This window comes from Moschus berezovskii, chromosome 1 (assembly GCF_049115385.1).
Source record: "Moschus berezovskii isolate FMDL1 chromosome 1, NW_MosBer_1.0, whole genome shotgun sequence".
Classification (NCBI taxonomy): domain Eukaryota; kingdom Metazoa; phylum Chordata; class Mammalia; order Artiodactyla; family Moschidae; genus Moschus; species Moschus berezovskii.
This window is the reverse complement of record NC_142460.1, coordinates 15429318-15449906: the sequence shown is the minus strand read 5'-3', so window position 1 is coordinate 15449906 and position 20589 is coordinate 15429318. Positions and strand designations below refer to the sequence as shown.

General features: G+C 44.9%; 1 protein-coding gene across 2 annotated transcripts in view; it reads right to left on the bottom strand.

Annotated features, from left to right (window-relative positions):
* Positions 1 to 1179: 1179 nt before the first annotated feature.
* KAT2B (lysine acetyltransferase 2B) overlaps positions 1180 to 20589 on the bottom strand; it is a 92706-nt gene continuing 73296 nt past the window's right edge. For both annotated transcript variants that reach the window (XM_088835457.1, XM_055417157.2), the window contains 7 exons: positions 16519 to 16629; positions 13438 to 13581; positions 8631 to 8745; positions 7082 to 7118; positions 6778 to 6841; positions 6595 to 6679; positions 1180 to 3235 (listed from right to left, as the gene is read on the bottom strand). In XM_088835457.1, coding sequence (XP_088691583.1) covers positions 3042 to 3235; positions 6595 to 6679; positions 6778 to 6841; positions 7082 to 7118; positions 8631 to 8745; positions 13438 to 13581; positions 16519 to 16629 — 750 coding nt within the window. In that variant the 3' untranslated portion in view covers positions 1180 to 3041. The remainder of the gene's footprint in view (positions 3236 to 6594; positions 6680 to 6777; positions 6842 to 7081; positions 7119 to 8630; positions 8746 to 13437; positions 13582 to 16518; positions 16630 to 20589) is intronic.

The window sequence follows — 20589 nt, the reverse complement described above, 5'->3', positions numbered from 1 at the left end:
GAACAACACAGAACAGGCCGAGGGCTGCAGCCAGTGGCCCTCCCTTGTGCTGCTCTAGTGTCTCCTACAGAAAACCGCGAGGGTCGGCCTGAGGAAGGCCAGCTTAGAGGGGTGACACGCTATTAAGCTGACCGCGATGCCTGTCTGATCCCGTTTCTACTTCTTAGGTTCCATAATTATAAATTTTACTTCCAGGTAACATGAAAACCACAATGCTTTCTTCTTTTATAATGAATACAACCAGAGTTGAACCATCACAACATTTTCACGGAGACTGCGGGCCGCGGTGCACGGGCTAGGGTGGGAGGGCGGCACTGCGCTGCACGTGTTCACTGCCCCCAGGAGGGCGCCAGCGGCTTGGGGCTCCCCATGCTTCCCCAGGCGCCTCAGACTCACTCAGACGAGGACCTGGCCTGGGCTGGCCGCTCCTTCCTGTCCTGTGCGTCCTCGGAGTCGGCCTGCTGTGGAGGGCAACCCTGCCTGGGCCACGCACAGAGCTTAAGGGGAAAGGCCCTGCCCTGGGGAGGATGTGATGGGGAGCGGAGCTACGGGTGAGTCAGCCACAGCCCAAGGTTCAGCATCAGCCCATCTCCACAGACACAGAAGTCACCGCCTCCAATATGCGTTCTAGTGTTAATAAAGACATTCGGGCCATCGTGAGCCTCATTCCTTCAACTGCTGAGCTGGCTCAGAATTCAGAAAGGAAGAATGATGCTCTTTGGTGGATACTCACACCCCAGTAGGATATAGTTTTTTCAGCACTGTGAATAACATTAGAAACATGGGAGATGTCTAAAAATCAGTTGTATTTTTTTTTGGGGGCGGTGGGTGTCTCCTTATTCATCTGTCTTACAGATGCAAAGCAGGAAAAACTGGGGCATGGGGTTGCTGCTTCTAAAACCAAAACCATTTCTTTAGCTGGATTTTTTTTCTTTTTTGATAAGTGACAACCGGCAAGATGCCGTGGATCACTCAAGAGACACAGTAAGTGTCTCTCCTCTTGAAAATCTCAGAAATGGGCTGTGAATTTTTATGAAACTTCCCACAAATGCAACAATTCTGAACACCTCCCTCAAAATACTTACGTCCTAATAACTAAGGATGTAGTCAGTCATCAACCAGATCATACATTTGCCCCGTTAAACACAAATCTGTCAGAAGAAAACACACCAGCAGACAGAGCTTTTTAAAATATAATTTAAAACTATTTTGTACCAGTACAATATATTAATTTTACAAATGTAAAATTTTATCCGCTGTTAAAGCATTTGCAAAAACCACACATCCTACTTCAGCTTTATTGCACAATATCTATAAGAAAATATTAATTTTTAAATTAGAAAACATAAAAATGCTTTCAATATAGAAGAGACAATCTGATTTTAAAGACAGTACTCTATAAGAATGTCTACCCAGAAAATAACAAACGTTTCACAGGATACCAAGCTGGCCAGGTGCTTCAGCGGATCCAGGATGAAGCACTCGTTTAAAACCAGTCCAAGATACTTAATCCAAACTGTATCATCCTTCATCAGAGATCTAGACGCCACTCAAGGTGGTTTCTTTAAAAAGTTGAGGCATTTCTCAGTTGAGAGCATTCTGAGCATATCTTACACATTAAAAACCATCCTTTCAACTCCACAGCCATCTGCAGGGCTTTCTCCTTCATGCAGATTCTCTGGCAACTGTGTCCAAAGTCTATCAAATGATCATTTGAATTAGTTTATGCTGACAGAAAACATTGAGTTAGAGACACCTTTAAAACCTAGTCCTTGTACAAAAAGCAGTATATAAATTTGTATCATAAAAATTAGTGTCGAGACCATCAAGACGGCCATCATCTGCTTCCTCTGGGTCAGTTCTCCCAGAGCTGGGGTTGCAGACATCCCACTTTTCAGTGTAGTGTTAATCAGGAAATAAGTCCCAGCACAAAGCTGGGATCCCAAGACAGGTTAACAAGGTTGTATGATGGATTTTGGTGGGATATCACTACCCTGGATCAAAGCAGGTGTTAAAATACTGACAGAAGGTCTTGGTGGTAACTGAATTCATCTCCAAAATGAATATAATCTGGAGACGCCAAAGGACAAGTGTCCATAAATACATTATCAGTTGGGCTGAGTGTATTGTAGAAAAGGGGAAAAAAATCTTTCTTTGTAAAAAAAGCAAAGGATTCACTAAATTTGATCCAAAATATAGATTACACATCTTTTTAAATTAAAGCATTTTCATTCAATCTCAAGTGTTTTCAAATGGATGCCTTTGTGGCCCAAGAAATTGCCTTGTGGAACTTATGGCCTGCATAAGCAAAGTCAAATATAAGCAAAGTCTCTACAGACTCATGTAGAGAAAATAATTATTATAATAGTGGTTACGCACTTATAAGTTTGTTGTCGGTAGACAGAATTATCAAAAACCCAGACACTTATAAAAAAGTCTGCATTATTTAGAATTTCTTCTTTAGAAATCAAAGAAGTTGCTTTTCTGGAACTGCATTTTTCAGAAATGCTCAAAGCACCTCATCTAGATGAGTGTTTTTTAAAAATATATATAAAAAGTCTACCATGAGACTTCAAACATTACGTTTCACCTTTTACGGGCTTTTTATCATGTATCCCTTCCTTTAAAGTCCTTCAGAATAAAATAAAAATAAACTCTCACATTCCATTAGGAAAAAATGGAAACATTCACGGTCTGAAAATTTTCTGCATCTCCCCAGATCTTGGTACTGTGTGCAATTTCCTCAAATACAAGTTGTGAGGAAACCCCTGATCATCTAGTACTGAATATCCAGCTAAAGGACATGCCATAGAAAACTGACATTAATAGTAGTAAATAGATTAAAATCTATTCCATAAAATAAAAATGCTCTATGACTTCAATTTAAATACATATCTGAAAAGCTAAGAGGAGGTTTTTTGTTTTTCAAAAGTGCTAACTGTTACAAGTATCTTCAATGCATTATGTCCAATTCTTTGTAAAACTAAACCATGCTTAGGCACACTGTTTGATGAGTTTCTAAGAAGCAGAGGAAAAAAATATCACTTGTCAATTAATCCAGCTTCCTTAATTTTGCTGAAGAAGAATTTCTCCAGGATATTGGCACATTTGTAGTATTCACTCTCAGGGGGGTTGTACTCTTTGCAATTGGTAAAGACTCTCTGCAAGTCTGCCATGAACAATTTCTTAGACACGTAGTACCTATTCTTGAGGCGTTCGCTCATGGTTTTCAGATCTACACAGGAAAAAAAAATATTAGCAATTTTTGACTCCTTTCAAACACTCGCTGACAAAAGTGAGATTGGGAAAGAAATGTGTCATCAGCCTGCCCACGTTTTCACCACCTCGATGGTTTGTTTAAGAGAAATTCATATGATCCAGGAAAACAGTTCTTGAGGCTGTATTCTTTCTTTTGTGAGGGTATCCTGTGCAAAACCAGTGTTTTAACACTGAAGGACCATTAGCAGTCATCTGGTGCGATCCCCTACTCAGCACAAGGAAGCAAAGTAGATCAATCAGCAGCAATAAGTATGATAAACTAAGTACTGTGAGCACTTCACTCAACAGCATAGAGAAGAGGCTCTACCTACATGGAGTACAGCGGCTGGAACATTTGTATCAAACTATCTCATTACTTAAACAATCAGGATGAGTTTGTTTCTCTAAATTCCCAGTTGTTTTTGGTGTTGTAGAGACAGAACTAAAGTAGGGAAACAGATCATAAATACATCTGCAAGTATACCAGTGACCTTGCATATAAAATGTTTCCAGTGAATTTAGTTTCATGCTCCACTGATGAAATAAGAATGACAAACTTTACTTAATCAAGTATTTTCTAAAGCATGTAAACCTTGCAAGACAACTGTAAAAACAATATTTCTCCAATATATCTGCTTGCTTTAAATAATATTACTTTACTAATGAAAAGTGCTTCATCTAAACTTGTAAGAATATAATGGGACTTCTTTAATTCTCACTCTCAGAACCAATTTAAATAATTCCATGCAGATTAGAAGATGCTGACATTTGTCTGTTTATAGGTCCCTAGTTGTCTCTAAGCCTGGTTCTATCATTAAAAATTATATCAACTATTAAACTGGATTAACAGATATACACGACTGCATATAAAACAGATAAACACCAAGGCTCTTCTGTGCAGCACAGGGAATTATATTCAATATCTTGTAATAAACCAAAATGGAAAAGAATGAGAAAAATTTACATAAACTAAGCATGAAAAAAATATATATATAAATTAAGCATGAGTCAAAACCACTCAAGAATGCTTCTGACTACCAACGACCCAAATTCCTACTCTATTATCAAATTTTCCAGAGGGAAAGACACTTACAATCAAATACACTGAGATTATAATTTAATAAGATAAATTTATGTGCAACGTCCCAAATGGGCAGAAACTGATTTGCATCAAGATTCTTCCAAAATCTACCAAAAAACTCAAAAGGAGACACGGGAAATACCTGCTTTCCCGTTTCCTTTGATTTAAGGATATATATATATTTTTTGACGGAAGCCTATCTTGGTTAGAAATAAGTCATCACATGTGTCAGTTCAACTTTTTACTTTCTTTCTTCTCTAACTGAAACAGTTGTGAAGGCTCAGCAGACGCCCCAGGAACCGTCTCCCAAGTGTGAGTGAGCAGGTGAGGATGTGCTCTCATTTAATAAAGAGCCACAGCCTTCCTGGGGGAGACTGGAGGCTCACCCTTCCCTCCACCTAAATGCCCTTACTGGCGGCTGAGAATGTGTTACAATGTTTAGAAGGAAGACAGGTGCTAGCAAAAGCAGGTGGGGTGGGGGGATAATCAACCTTGACACAAAGAAGCTTAGCCTCAACCTTCTCACGCTATTCTTTAGAAGAGAGGACGAAAGAACAGCTGTGGACGGCAGAAGGAGAGTCTGGGAAGTTTCTGGACCTTTCTAAATAGTGATAATCACTGCTGCAGGCTTCCTTCTCCATTTTCTTTCTCCTCTAAACTGAGAGAGAGCACCTTCCTTCCTCTGACCTTCTTAGACTCTTTCAGTTGACCACATGGCCCGGGTCACAGAAGAAGATCACACACCAGTGGTAACGATCAGTGGACAGGGCTGAGGACTGCCGCCCCGGGAGTATGAACCTCCCGGGCTGGTTCTCAGGAGGGCCTGGGGTGGCCCCGGTGTCAAGGCTGCAAAGGCCGGTGAGGTCTGGATGCGGGCTCAGAGGGCTCCAGCATCTCTTTCACATCGCGCGTGTGCGCCGAGTCGCTCAGTCGTGTCCCATTCTCTGCGACCCTGTGGACTGCAGCCCCCAGGCTCCTCCGTCCATGGATTCTCCAGGCAAACACTGGAGCGGGTGGCCAGGCCTTGCTCCAGAGGGTCTTCCCGACCCGGGATCCAACATGCCTCTCACTAGCGGGAGTGTTCTTTACCACCAGTGCCACCCGGGAAGCCCTTTCAAAATCATGGGAATTACCAATGCCGAGGTCAGCCTTCCAGCTAGAATTCTCCACTCTCTGCACCCTCGCTCAGACTTTCAGACTGAAATCCACAAAAACAAGGCTGAGAGAAAAGAGCAAGAGGACGGCAAGCATGCGTGGTCACTGCAAGGCCTGGAGACCACTGGAGCCATCACTGCACGACGGAAACACTCCTGAGAGAACTAAGGCCAGAGAAAACCCTCGCCAACGACTGTACTACAAGGGAGCCGAGGGACCCCGCTCCCGCTCAGCCCAGGAGGCCGCAGGGAGGAAACGGACAGAAGGCACTGGCTTGCTCCCGAAAGATGGCCCCACAACTGACTGGGAGAAAAGAAATTCAGCTAGTGGTCTTCAATCTGCACAATGCCACATGAGTCTAGTTTGGGGATTCTCAGCTGACTCCATTAATCATTCATTTCAGGCTGGTGCAGACTCAGCAGCAAATTCCACAGGTCTACATTTCTAAAGGCATTTTCTGTTTGTTTTGGGTGTGGGACAAGGCTTAAAACAGGACTATAATTAGTGAGCCTCCCAGTCTCCATTGAGTGCTTGGGAAAGCCAAATCAGCTAACGGTCACTTCTCTGTCTACAAGGTCAGCGGGCAAGCGGCTCCAGCTAACTTCACCTGTTTACCTTCCAGACCCCTCAGGCTCTCAGCTACCAAGGGGAAAAGCTGATGCTTTTCCACTTGCAGCCCAACAGGTTATAAGCGAGGTTGTGTTCAAACAGCACACTTTCATCTCTGGTGCCATCTGAGCTCACGCTGACGGAGCAGCCCTGACAGGACAGTGGAGAGTCGTCTCTAAGAACACGGCCACCCGGTGCCGGCTCCCTGCTCTGAGCCCCTGCCCACCCCGCTCCCCTCTCCCTGCTCTGAGCCCCTGCCCACCCCGGTGCCGGCTCCCTGCTCTGAGCCCCTGCCCACCCCGCTCCCCTCTCCCTGTTCTGAGCCCCTGCCCGCCCCGGTGCCCTCTCCCTGCTCTGACACTCCTAACCCTCCACTACCCGGCACACGCACCCTACCCTACGACCGAGAAGCACACCCTCGGCCACCCTCTGTCCCCAACACCGCCATCCAGAGCTTTAAGTCTATACTTAGAAAATGTTAATGGCATTACCCATGGGGAACCTTATAACTTCATAATATCCCGGAGCTTCTGTTCTCTTCACGGGTTCCATGAAGGGCCAAGCGCTTTGATGGCTCTTGGGTAAAGAAAAAAGTAAGGTATCTAATATGGAAATTCCATGTGGGAAATCATTTCAAAACATTTGCGTGAAGTGGAGAAGCAGCGAACACCCACCTTCACCTGCTGAAGGATGCTCCTGAGCGTGCTGTACAGCTGGTCGGGATCTCTGGCCTCTTTACTTGAAAGGAAAGGGCACACCGAAGAAGCAAGGATTAGCATCCTGCCCCCTTGCCAGGCGACTCCTATCCAGCTCGTCTGTACAGAAACCTAAGACTGGAACTACTTCAGCATGTCTTACGAAAAGTGCAACCTAACGAGTGTTGTGGTGGTGACTACAATCAATTCCCCTGTCTTCTCTAAGCTGCTGGGAGGGGAGATAAAGCACTTCCGTCAACATCCTCTGGCCCATCGCACTTACCTTTTCTCTCTTCCACTCGGTTTCCAGCCTGTCTCTCCTACACATACCAACAAAATCAAACACTGAATGAGAGCTGCTTTCGGTCAAGAGAATAACACAGTTAATACTTATCAAAAATGCAATCACGTACAGCCAGGACGCAATAAAAGACTACTTCTGAAAAGAGACTGAAATTAACTGCGATTAATTCTTTACTTCCTTACACACTAGAATATATAAAACATTCCCAAGACTGGCATTTCTCCATCTGCTAGTATTTTTTAAAGCAGGAACTCCAACCTTTCAGAGGAAAGCAAAATAAACAAGCATGTCTGGTACTATGGGCACGTATATTTTCAAAACTCTAAGTCACATTTTCTGCTAATCACCATGTGAAAGAGGTAAGCTGTTATTTTAGGTTGGAACAAACTCTGTCCTGCTCTCTATTTTATTTGGCACAGAACCTGCTTGTAACGCAAGATGGTCTCAGGCAGCAGAAAGAAGACACAGCCTGGAGTCCAACAGACCTGGATTTGACGTCTTGTTCTCCCCTTAAAAGTTAAGCTGCACTCCCTAAGTTAGTCAGCCTTTGCCTCTGTTTATCAATGTATAAGACAGAACTCCAGAACTGAGCTGATTCCTTTTGAGGTTAGTTGATGTACATGTAAAAAATTAAAAAAAAAAACCCAAGCAGAAGAATGTTTGGCACACGTACACATTCAGTGACAGGGTAGCTATTTTGCCATTAATAAGGACAATACACAGAAGGACAATTTCCAGGTCTAGCAAAGAAAGATCTGCTGTAGGGTATACTTCGTAATGAAGACATCTATCTTGCTCAAATAATGTTTTATTTTCTTCTGGAGAATTTTAGTTTGGTTTATTAAATCTTCAATACACTAGCAGATCCTGGATTTGAACTGAATGAACGTGCCAATATTTATAGCTTCTGATCGACAAAAACACTTATTTTATGTTTTAAACCAATATAATTCACTTCTAACATACTCACAGAGAAGAACCCTTGGAAAACCACTCTAAAACAGGGAACCTGAAACCAGCCTTACACTGTCGGGTCAGATGGTTTAGAAGTCAGGGGCTCTAGGCTCAGCGGAGCACAGCTCTGCCTGGGGCAGCCTGGGGCATGGAGAAGGGCGTGGACGGGAAGCCACCTGGAGGAGGCAGGGCTGCTGCTCCCTCGGTCACTGGCCACGAGCCGCTCACGGTTACAGGGCTGAGCCAGCCTGGGACTCAACCTCCTAGCCCTATGAGCAGAATTCCCTGCCTTTAAGGTCACCTTTGGGAGTGGCCGACACTGTGCCACAAACAACAGGCTCTCAAAGCGATGCACGTGAACAGCTAAAGCGGGAGATGGCCCCGGCTCTCCGCGGTCTGTCTGCCCCGGAGGCAGAGCAGACGCAAACGAAAGCACTGCCCTCTTCTGAGACCGCAGCGTCCCAACTGGAGACCGCGGGCCTGTAGCCTCCCGAAGCAGTGCGCTCCAGCGGAGCTGCTTCCGGGGTCTCGGGGCACGATCAAAAGCTTCTGCCTTTAGAAGATCAATACATACGAATTCCAGGAATGCTTTCTATCGGGATCTGCCGAACTCCATCTTTAAAACAGGAAAGTCCAGGGTAGACTTTCCGAATCTGGGCTTGTTTTCTTTCTATCAGCTTTTTAATGATCTGCAAAGCAGAAGAAGAAACTAAGTTTAGTGACCGAAGTTTGTGGCTCCAGCTTAAGTTAGTCAATCTAAGAAGTTATTTTCCCAACAAAATTAAGTCTTTAGGAAACAAAAGGGTAAATGATATTAAACGGTAAGACATGAAAACATTCTATGAGGCCATGCACGTTTAGTGTCACTGACAGAGCCGTCTTTGAATGCTTGTCCCCTGCCATTGAAAAAAAAGCCAGTATTAAGAGACTGCACTGCCCCAAGAGCCCACTGCCCTCTTTGCCAGCGTTAAGTACCCTGGGAGCCTCGGCCACAGCGACGAGAAACAGCCCTGCAGCCCGGGCACTGTCAGCGTCCCTGGACATCTCAGGACCAGGCGCCGCCCCTTGCACCTGAGGGGCAGGCGGACTCACCAAGTCCCCAGAGCCCAGGAGGACGGACTTCCCAGTGCTCACATGTTTCAAGGTGTGAGCCCCGACCTTCGATGCTCACATCCAAAAAGCAGCTCTGAAGACTGAAGGCAACCCGCCAGGACAGGGTCCCCCAGAACTACTTAGGGAATTTTGAGAGGAGTCTGTTTGTCTTTTAAAATAATTCCCTTCTCCAGTAGAGCTTCCCGACCCAGGAATCACACCCAGGTCTCCTGCACTGCAGCTGGATTCTATACCGTCTGAGCCCCCAGGGAAGCCCAATGTTCTGATGTAACTACTTTCAGGGCAGTTTTCCCTTTAAAGAAGGAAAGGGACTGATGGTCCAGTTGTTAGGACTCCATGCTCCCAATGCAGGGGTACAGGTTCGATCCCTGGTCAGAGAACTAAGGCCCCGCATGCTACAGAGAGCAGCCAAAAAAAAAAGGAAAGAAAGACCAACAGACTCAAAAACCACCATCTTGAAATTAACTATGTCAGCGCTGAACTTTGGAAAACACTACAACAGTAGCAATCATTAATCGAATTAACGAAAAAATTCAAGTTCCTAACTTCTTGATCTCAAATGGAAAACTGGTAAATGCTACAACATGAATACAACACGAATACATAATCTTAACAATTAAACACAGGACTTCATAAAATGAAGTGGTAACAGAGACTGCTGGTAAATCTGCTCAGGGTTGTCCAATATCATGTAAACCACTCATGTAATTTAAAATTTTTCAGCAGCTACTTTAAAAAAAAAAGTAAAAAGAAATAGGAGAAATTGATTTTAACAATATATTTTAATCTAATCCAATATAGCTAAAATACTATCACTGTAGCATATAACCAAGAGAAAAAATTATGAGATATTTTACATGCTTTTATTCACACTAGGTCTTCAAAGTCAGAATGCATTTTACACTTGCAGAACATCTCAGCTTCGACTGGCCATGCAGCTAGGACCCAGTAGCGACATGTGGGTAGTGGCTACCATTGTGGACAGGAGATCAGAACGGATGCTGGGCATTAGTTGTGAGTCCAGGTCTTTTTAAAAAGATTCCTCGGGACTTTCCTGGAGGGCCAGTGGCTAAGACTCCACACTTCCAACTAAGATCCCACCCCAAAAAAGAAGAATTTCTGGAAACAGGTATACAATAGAATATTACTCAGCCATAAAAAAGAATGAAAGAATGAAATAATGCCATTTGCAGCAACCTAAAGATTATCATACTAACTGAAGTTGTCAGAGAAGGATAAATACCATATGATATCACTTATATGTGGAATCTAAAAACGCTGACACAAATGAACTTTACAAACCAGACACAGACTCACAGATAGAAAACAAACTTATGATTACTGAAGGAGAGGAGGGAAGGAATAAACTGAGGCTTTGGGATTAACAGCTGCACACTGCTACATAACAAGCAGACAGCCAGCATGGACCTACTGCACAGCACAGGGAACGCTACTCAGTATTTCATAATACCTCATATCGGAAAAATCTAAAACAAATACACGTATATAAGTCAATCACATTGCTGCACACCTGAAACCAACACCAACACTGTCAATCAACTATATTTCAGTTAAAATTTTTTTCAAAGAATCACAGTGGCAATTTCTTAAATGAAGGCCTTCAGAAAACTTAATTTCAAACACAGCTTTAAATGTTTTTCTCTCTTCACCAAGGATGCTCTCAGATGTGATAAACGATCAGGCGGCTTCCACCCCTTCACGAGCACCCTGAGGTAATGTTGGTGGGGGGTGACCCAACCTCTCTGGCCCTGAGGGTCACGGTAGAGCGCGCAGACCGTTCAATCCCATTCTAGCCTCTCATCGTCGCCCGCCTAGAAACTCTCTGCAGCTCATCACCACATCTTCATCTCCCTCTCCTCAACTCCACCTTCCATCCCATTTCTGTCATTTTCGTCTTCCCAGAGAATCAGAGGGCACAGCACCCACGTTTACAGTTCACTGAGTCGCAGGATGTCTTCCTACAAAACGCCTGCTGCTCTTCTTCCCTCTCTGGCTCTTCCAAGCGTCCCCAAGCCCCACAGCCCTGATCCGTCCTGCCCGCTCCCAGCCGGCCACCCTTTCTCAGAGGCTCTCATCACGCGCACGCCTCAGGCTCCAGGCGCTCTGGGGCCCAGGAACCTCCTCTTGTGGGGCTCCATCTGCTCCTGCTGACCGCCTTCCGGGCCCCCCATCCTCACATGGGTCCCCTGGCCCCTCCGGTGACGCAGGTGATGCCGGGTCCTCTGCACCCCGGCCGTGTCCTGGTCCCCTCTGCACCCCGCTCACGGCAACCACGAGGCCTCTGCTCCTGCGCCCCAGGTGGGGAAGGCCATCGGTCCCCGCCTGCTCAGGGCCTTCCAGAGCTGGACTGAACATGTGTGACAGTCACCTGAATTCTGTAGAGGTTGCCAGGTGAATCCAAGAACCTCACTAAGGTGACCTCCGAGCTCTTTTAAAAGAAGGAGGTGAACAGGTGCATTCAGGGCTGCCTGCTGGACACACTGGAAGCCGAGGTGGGGGGCCCAAGGGGACGGAGGGGAGGGGGCCTGTCTTCTTCAGCACCGGGCTCCGCTGGATCTGAGGCAGCCCGGACAGAGGGTCCCCCACCCATGGGTCTGGACTTGGAGTCCGCGGACTCTGCAGGGTCCTGCTCTGGCCTCCACAGCGTAGACGAGGGGAGAGGGGCATGGGGACAAGGGGTAGCGGGGCTGTGGGCTGGCGGGGCCGCAGGGCGCGGGGAGAGGGGCTGCGGGACGTGGAGAGCGGGGGCGCGGGGCATGGGGCGCAGGGAGCCGGGTGCCAGATCCCAGCAGCCTGCTCGGAACTCCATCTCACACTGGAACCTCTGCCCAAGAAACAACAAAGGCTGCTTCTATTTTCTAGTTTAATAGAAGACCTTTGGCTCACTTCCGTGGGACGTGTACAGAGAAGTCTGAGCTACTTTAACCAAAAGGGAGGAACTCACTGAGCTCCTGCTCTTCGGACACACTGAGAAGGCGGCTCCGTCTCTGCAACGTCAGAGATATTGACAAGGAGCTAAGGTCTGGGAGGAGGCACAGGAGCAGACACCAGGAAAGAAAGCCAGGCTTCAGGTGGACGCCTTTGTTTGTTACTCACTAGAGAAAAGCGCCTTTGGCTGAGTAACGGAAGTATAAGTGGGACTGGGGCTTCCCAGGTGGCTCGGGGCGTGAAGGGTCCACCTACAGTGCAGGAGACACAGAAGATGTGAGTTGGATCCCAGGTTGGGAAGATCCCCTGGAGGAGGGCCTGGCAACCTACTTCAGCGTTCTTGCCTGGAGAACCCCACGGTCGGAGGAGCCTGGGGGCTACAGTGCATATGGTCGCAGAGACTCAGACTCGAAGGAAGCAAACTAACAGGACAGGTACAAAGCGGGATTGATGTGGGGTGTGATTTCCCAGTTTTTGACCTCCAAGAACTGGGGGCCAGGAGGGTGATCCTGGGTTTACTATGTAAAGTTCACTCGTTTAATAAATGGCCTTTATGTTTCTCCTGTCTTACAGAAATGTAAAACTTGCTATATAATCAAATCCATCACCCCTTCTCTTTTAGTTCATACGCATAAAAGACTTGACCCCAGTATCAGAGGACAAATCACTTGGGACTTCCCAGGGGGTCCCTTGGTTAAGACTCCGCACAGCCACTGCAGGGGGCATGGGTTCAACCCCTGGTCAGGGAGCTAAGACTCGGCAAGCTGTGTGGTGTCATAAATCACTTAATCTCTGGAAACATACACTGTCAGAACTTGCAATGGAAAAGAGAGATGAACACTCACTAAGATAAATACAGAAGTAACAGGTTCAAATGAGTGGATCAAACTAGCGCTTGAGAAGTTCAAAGAGGAAAGGAGCACAGGCAGCAGTGGTGTGTGTGAGTGAACCGGGACAGGGGGCGGGTGGAGGGTGACCGCAGCACGTAAGAGGGTTAGAGTGTCAGCAACAGCCTTGGACAGCAGTTTAGAAAAGGGAATAAAGAGACAAGTCTGGGAAGGTGGCACAGGGCCGGCATGTACGAGGCCTTGAAGGCAAAACCACTGCATTTTACACCAATTTAGTAAGTATTGACCCCTGCTTTGAAGTGGTCATTTAGATAGGAGGTAAAGGATACCTTCAAAGAAGAAATCCAGACAATCCAGAGCAAACCGAGGCCCTGGCGTCCATCAGACGCCCCCACACAGAGCCCAGGGGTGAGCACTTCGCCCCAAAGGAGCCTGATCTTGCAGAGGGAACCAAGTCGGTCACACACTTACCTCCTTCTGCTTCTTAATGATGACAGAGAACTCCGTGTATGGGATCCGTGGATTTAGCTCACATCCCATTAAAGTGGCGCCTTCATAATCCTTGATGTAGCCAACATATTTGGTTTTAGGAATTTTTATTTCTTTGGAGAAACCCTGTAAAACCAATAACCTCATTTATACAAGCCCTGAGCATCAAATACCCTGAGTGCAAATGACGTGCAAGGCCTGGCTTGGTGCTGGCAGAGGTCCAAGCTCCTTTCTGACTATCCCAGTGGATTAGCATGAAGCTTCTCTTAAGAAGTTCAGAAAAAAACAAATTGTGCAATCCAAGATAAAATAATAATAATAATCCTAGTAAAATAAAATATTAAAAATTCATTAACAGAAATGGCTATTAAGTAAAAATAAGATTTAATTTTGCATTAAACTGCACACTTTCTCCCAAAGTAGAGAGAGGGCCTCGAGGATGTTCTGGAAATCAACAATGAACCCTATTTTGAAAGCAAAATTCGTCCAAAAATCTAGCAAGAACCACCTTGATATTGAAGAAACGAAACACTTAATAGGCAAAAAACTTCCAGACCATCACAAGTGTGGTTGTTTCAATGACATTAATGTTTTGCAATATATTCATTTATATATTTTAAGCTGTAATAACATAGTTATACAGGGAATACAGTCATATTATTTATAACAATTTTCCTTGTGGGTCTGTTTCAAATTTTTGCAGAAAATTAGTTGGACTTCAGTTTCTTGCCTTCTCTTTCAGTAAAAACTCATTTTCCAAGCAATTATTGCCATCAGCCTCAGAGAGGACCACAGACGCAAACCGATCATTGAAAACAGAATGGAGATAGTGACAAGGGAGCATACACACCACCACGTGTAAAATAATAGCCAGGGAGAGGTTTCTGTTTGACTCAGGGAGCCCGAACTGGGGCTCCGGAACTCCCCAGAGGGTGGGGAGGGGTGGGCGGTGGGAGGCAGGTGAGGAGCGAGGGGCCAACGTGAACCTGTGCTGGTCCATGTGATGTGGCGGAGGCCAGCACAGGAATGGGAAGCAATCTTCCTTCATTAGAAAAAATCAGCTGCGGGGGGAAAGCATGGCTGAGGGCTTCCCTGGTGGCTCAGTGGTAAAGAGTCTGCCTGCCGATGCAGAAACACAGGTTTCCTCCCTGGTCCAGGAAAGTCCCACTGTGCCCGTGCTCCAGGACCGTGCTCTAAGGAGCCTGTACCCCGCAACCAGAGCCTGCGCCCCGCGCCCAGCGCAGACCCCCTGGAGCCAGGGCCGCAGGGAAGGGCGCCCGCTCACAGCAGCTGAGAGAAGTCAGCGCAGCAACAGGCAGCACAGCCAGAGATAAATCAGTGAAAAATTCCTAATCTTTTTCTAAAAAAAAAAATCCTGCCTGAGTTACTATGTCTGCAATGCAATTACAGCCTAGGAAAGCTGACACTCAAGTCCCAGTAAAATAATGCCACTTAGCTCTCTCTAGCGAGTTTTACTGTAAAAGTTACCAATGCATCCCAAAGAATGACAAGAAAATAAAAAGGTTAATTATCTGACACTGGAGGGAAAGCTTTCTAGTCATATGTATAAGGACTTTTTCAAAGAGGTTAACAGATTTTATCTAACAAAATCTCTAAAATTCTGTACATTAAAAAAAAGCCATAAGTAATGCTGAAACAGACAAATAATGGAGAAAAATCATAAAAGGTTACTACTCTCATATCCTTATACATGAGTTCTCATAAATCAATAGAAAAATAAAAACTTTAATAGAAAAAGAGGCAAAATACAATAAACTGGCAATTCAAAAAAAGAAGAAATACAAAGGGTCAATGAACAAGGAAAAACAGGTCAAACCTCACAATAATCAAATAAATGCAAACATGGGCCATTTGTTACCTAGGAAAGGGGTAAAAAACACTTTTTCTTCAATCAACTCCTTTCCTGAGCCCCTTTACATGCCACTGACAAGAGCAGAAACTGTTACAGCATCTGTTATTTGTTACAGCACATAACGAAACAGTAGACATGTCTGGAAGGCCACACTCACACATGGACACTTATTTACGAAAATACATAAATGTTCCCTAAATGTGGGATTGGTTTGAGAAATTAGTTTCCATTTCTACAACAATTCAGAGAACCATCAAAAATCATAATTAAAAAATCAGACTATATTAAGTAAAAAAGGCAATTATTTAAACTGCATACAGTATAAGCCAATTTTGTGTTTATATACACACAAACACACAGAGAAAAAAACATCAGAAGGGTATCTGTCAAAACATTTACAGTAAATTTCTCTGGGTGGTGGAATCACATGCAATTTTCCTCTTTTTTTGGAGTTTTATTTCATTTTCCAATTTCATTTTCCAGTTATTATACTTCTATGATAACTATACATTACTTTTGTCATCAAAAAAGTAAACGAAAAATGTTTAGGAATCTAGAATTATAAAGCACTATTAAAATAACAAGTAGCAGGGGCTTCCCTGGTGGTCCAGTGGTTCAGCCTCCACTCTTCCATTGAAGGGGCTTTATACCTGGCCAGGGAAGGAGGGTCCCACATGCCAAGCCACAAGGGCAAAGAGACGGAAGAACCCTCAAAGAGCTGAGATGAAACTTCTGGTAGAAAGAACGAAGATGCGGCCAAGCGCCTAGCCGCCTACGTGCTGATGGAGCAGGACTGTCTGGAGCCCTCTGTAACATCAGAACTTCCTCTCTGCCAACAGAAACACACTCTGCCTTCCAGAGATTAAATCTATTTCTCTCATTCGAGGAGAACTCCAGTCCCCCAATGTGAATCTCTCCTCAGCCTGGGGAGACCGCGTTTCAGAATGCTAGGATGCAACAGTGCACTCCACTCTCAGACAACATCCCTTCATTCACTCAGACATTTATTTCGTACTGACAGCGCGATTGCTAGTCACACCCTCTAGTCCAGGCTGAAGCTTACCTCTGGCTTAAGGCTTGCAAAATAAATGTATGTCCTTAAAAGGAGAAGACACTTATTTGCACAAAAGCTACTTGAGTGCATGTCAAGAAAAGTAAGGACAGAACAGGTTTGCAGTCAAAACACCCACCTGCTTCTTGAAATATCCAATGGCATATTCATCTGCATAGGTGAGGAAGTTCAAGATGTCATGTTTTATGTGGTATTCCTTCAAGTGGTTCATCAGGTGTGTTCCATAGCCCTAAGGGCAAGTCAGTACGCAGACAAATACATTAGGTTCTGGACAAAAGAAAGTCCCACATTTTCACTGAGAAATACTGGCAAATGTAGGCATATGTATTACCAATGTAATACCAACGCAACACCCTTCCTGAGTTTCTGAACTTTGAGCCAAAAAATTCAAAATCCTTGGATCTAGATACAATCATCACTTGAAAACACTAAGTTTCTGGCTCTTAGAAAAGAATATACCAAAGCTACAAGCTGGTCATTCACATCTAGAGGTTACAGGCTGAATATTAATAAGGAGGTGTCTGGAGTAAATACTGATCATGAATTTCTGCTTATGTTTAGAGTATTTGAGAAACTGAGATCAAAAGAGCAATATAAATGAGAAGGGCTAACCTTTTCTAGAATAGTAACTAATCCAAGTGCTTCCTATAGACAACAAATCAGCAATCCTTCCAAAGAGCTGTATCATCACAGTATCTTCAACTTGGTCTTCTCAGACCTTTCCCAGCAAAGTCTGAGGAGCCCCGAAGCTCTGAGTAAGCCAGAGGCACTGGGAAGTAACTAAGAACAGTGACAGAGGACGGGATGGCTGGACAGCATCGCCGATTCGATGGACATGAGTTTGGGCAACGTCTGGGAGATGGAGAGGGACAGGGAAGCCTGGCGTGCTGCAGTCCATGGGGTCATGAAGAGTTGGACGTGCCTTAGCAACTGAACAACAGCAGCAAAAATAGTGAACAATGTTGAATAAATTAATGATTGAAATATGAAAAAAAAAGGAATCAAGTTTTTTGGTGATGGACAAAACTTAAAGAAAATATATAAAGGGATGGTTTGAGAATCTCATAAAAAGGTGAAGAAAGTAAACCCAGACATGAATACCTTTACATCAATATTTTAGAATTTGATGACACATTTTTCTAAAGAACTAAAAGAGACTCACAGGTATGACGTCATGGAACTACAGCACCACAGGGGAGAAGGGTCTTTGGAAGTCATCTGGTCTAATTCTACCCTATGTGAAGCTAGGAGTCTTCTACTGTCTACCTCAGGGAAGTCAGCTGCGAGAAAACCTCCAGCTTGGGGAGCTCACTGTCCTTGGCCCAGTTCGTTTCCAACCACTGTTGTGGTTGGGAAGTTCTTTCTAATTTTCACCTGTGATCTGACCCCTTGTTCTTTCTGCCTACTGGCCTTAGTTCTGCTCCTAGAGTAACAGTGACTCTTCCCTGCTCTTAACAATTCCCCAAGCCCTTGAAAATCACCCCCGTCCATCCCTACCTCTCAGGTCCCAGGTCCAGCCTCACTGAGGCTTCAGCCCTGCTGCGTATGCATGACTGGAAGACCCCCTCTCAAGTTACTGGTATCTTTCAAGGCTTGCTCCTGTGTAGCAATACACTCCTAAAGCACAGATCCCATGACCAAGCATAATAATACCCAGGGGATGATCTATCCAGCATGTAGGAAAAGAGTGCAACTGTCTCCCTATTCTGGAAATTATTCTTCCACTGGTATTAACTGTAGACAGATTAGCTTTTCCCAAAGATATCACAATACTGACACACTGCAAGTCTGAAAATAACTCAGATTAAAGAATGAAGGAAACCTCTCTTAAGGAGAAGAGAGTAAAATGGGGAAAATAAACATATAAAACTCATAATTACAGTAAACAACTAGCTGTTCAATACGGCAGCCACTAGCCATGTGTAGCTATTGAGCAATGGAAATACAACAAGTCCAAATTGAGGTGTGCAAGTGTAAAAAAAACCTCTAACAACTAACAAAGTTTATTGCATATTGAAATGACAGTATTTTGGACACATTCAGTTAAACAGAGAATGTCTGAAAAACAGAAACAGAGACACAGACACATAGAACAAACATACGGACAGCAAGAAGGGAACAGCGAGGGGACGGACCGGGAGACTGGGGGCGGGATTTCCACTTTATTTGAAAACGGATTTGTACATGACCTACAACATTAAATATTATTTTTAAAGAAAAGTGGGGAAAAAAACTGGAGAAAAGGGAAGGGTTTGCTACTGCATGTGCAGAGCAATAGTCAGGCCTAGGGAGAAGGCAGTGGCACCCACTCCAGTCCTCTTGCCTAGAAAATCCCGTGGACGGAGGAGCCTGGTGGGCTGCAGTCCATGGGGTCGCTAGGAGCTGGACACGACTGAGTGACTTCACTTTCAATTTTCACTTTCATGCATTGTAGAAGGAAATGGCAACCCACTCCAGTGTTCTCGCCTGGAGAATCCCAGGGACAGGGGAGCCTGGTGGGCTGCCATCTATGGGGTCGCACAGAGTCGGACACGACTGAAGCGACTTAGCAGCGGCAGCAGGGCTAAGTAAGAAATGAGTCTTCTGATGAAACCTAGATGCAGCTGATGGAAGAGAGATAGGCTTTTGCTGCATACACCACCTTGTCAGGAGCTAACAGAACTATTAGAATTTCACGGGTTCCTCTGTCCATGGGATTCTCCGGGCAGGAATGCTGGAGTGGGTTGTCATGCCCTTCTCCAGGGGGTCTTCCCGATCCAGGGATCAAAATCGGGTCTCCTGCATTATAGGCAGATTCTTTACCTCTGAACCTCCAGGGGGTTCCTCTTTGTTTTATTTCCAGCATGTAAATCAATTCCAGGTACCTGGTATATACTCAGTACCTATCAGATGATAGTTTTCCCCTGGGAACTTCTAGAACCTGTATTCTGCGTTTTTTCATCTTACTATAGCACTGACATTGTTAATAATGGATTTATCAGAGGATGGACATGAGTCTGGGTCAACTCCAGGAGTTGGTGATGGACAGGGAGGCCTGGCGTACTGCAGTCCACGGGGTTGCAAAGATTTTGGACACGGCTGAGCGACAGAACTGAACAGAACTATACGTTTTCTCCCCTCCATTCACAATCCAAGAATTTTACTCAAAAAGAACAATAATGGTTCTGGTGTTAGCAGTGTCTCAAACTCTGCATGAGACAGTCTTTACTGCTGGCCACTGACCCTTCACCTCTCCAAAGAATTTCCAGATTCCAGCTGCTTGTGCGTAGGGGCTGTCTTTCATCTTGAATCCTGTGTGCCTAGTATTGTGACCAGCAGTAGTAGAAGCTCAAATATCTGCTTGTTTAAATAAACAGTAACAGAGTTAAGCTATTACATGCAGAAACGCTTAGGTTTTTCACCCCAGCACAGTTTCCCTTCTTTGCATGCCTTTATTTTCAACTGTCACGGGCTTCCCTGATAGCTCAGTTGGTAAAGAAAATCCACCTATAATGCAGGAGACCCCACTTCGATTCCTGGGTCAGGATGATCAGCTGGAGAAGGGATAGGCTACACGCTCCAGTGTTCTTGGTTTTCCCTTGTGGCTCAGCTGGTAAAGAATCCTCCAGCAATGTGGGACACCTGGGTTTGATCCCTGGGTTGGGAAGATCCCCTGGAGAAGGGATAGGCTACCCACTCCAGGATACTGGCCTGGAGAAATCCACTGACTGTACAGTCCATGGGGTCGCAGAGTCGGACACGACTGAGCAACTTTCACTTCACTTCAACTGTCACCAAAAGGATTCCTTTCGAAATCCACCTGGTAACTTCACTGTTTATTTAAATACTTACTATCGTTAAATAAGTATTAGTCCCGTAACTTAAAAGTTGCATACAATGTCAAAACCAAACACTTAGATAATCTATTTTAAAACAAGGTTAGAAGCTTTAAGTAGATTCTCAAATGTTATCTTGTATGTGTTCTGAGCAAGATAAATTCACACAAAAATCTTATTTGGGGCATTACAGGAATTTATATATAAGCTTAAGTCTCCAAAATGAGTGGATGCAAATTTTAAACCATTTAGCCCAGATTTTTAATACCTCAAATCAAAGCCGTAAGCTTCCACTTAGCATCGTGCAGCTCTCACAAGGTAAGCGCAGCAGCATGGGCTTCCACCAGAGTCCTCCACCCCATTCAGTTTTTTTT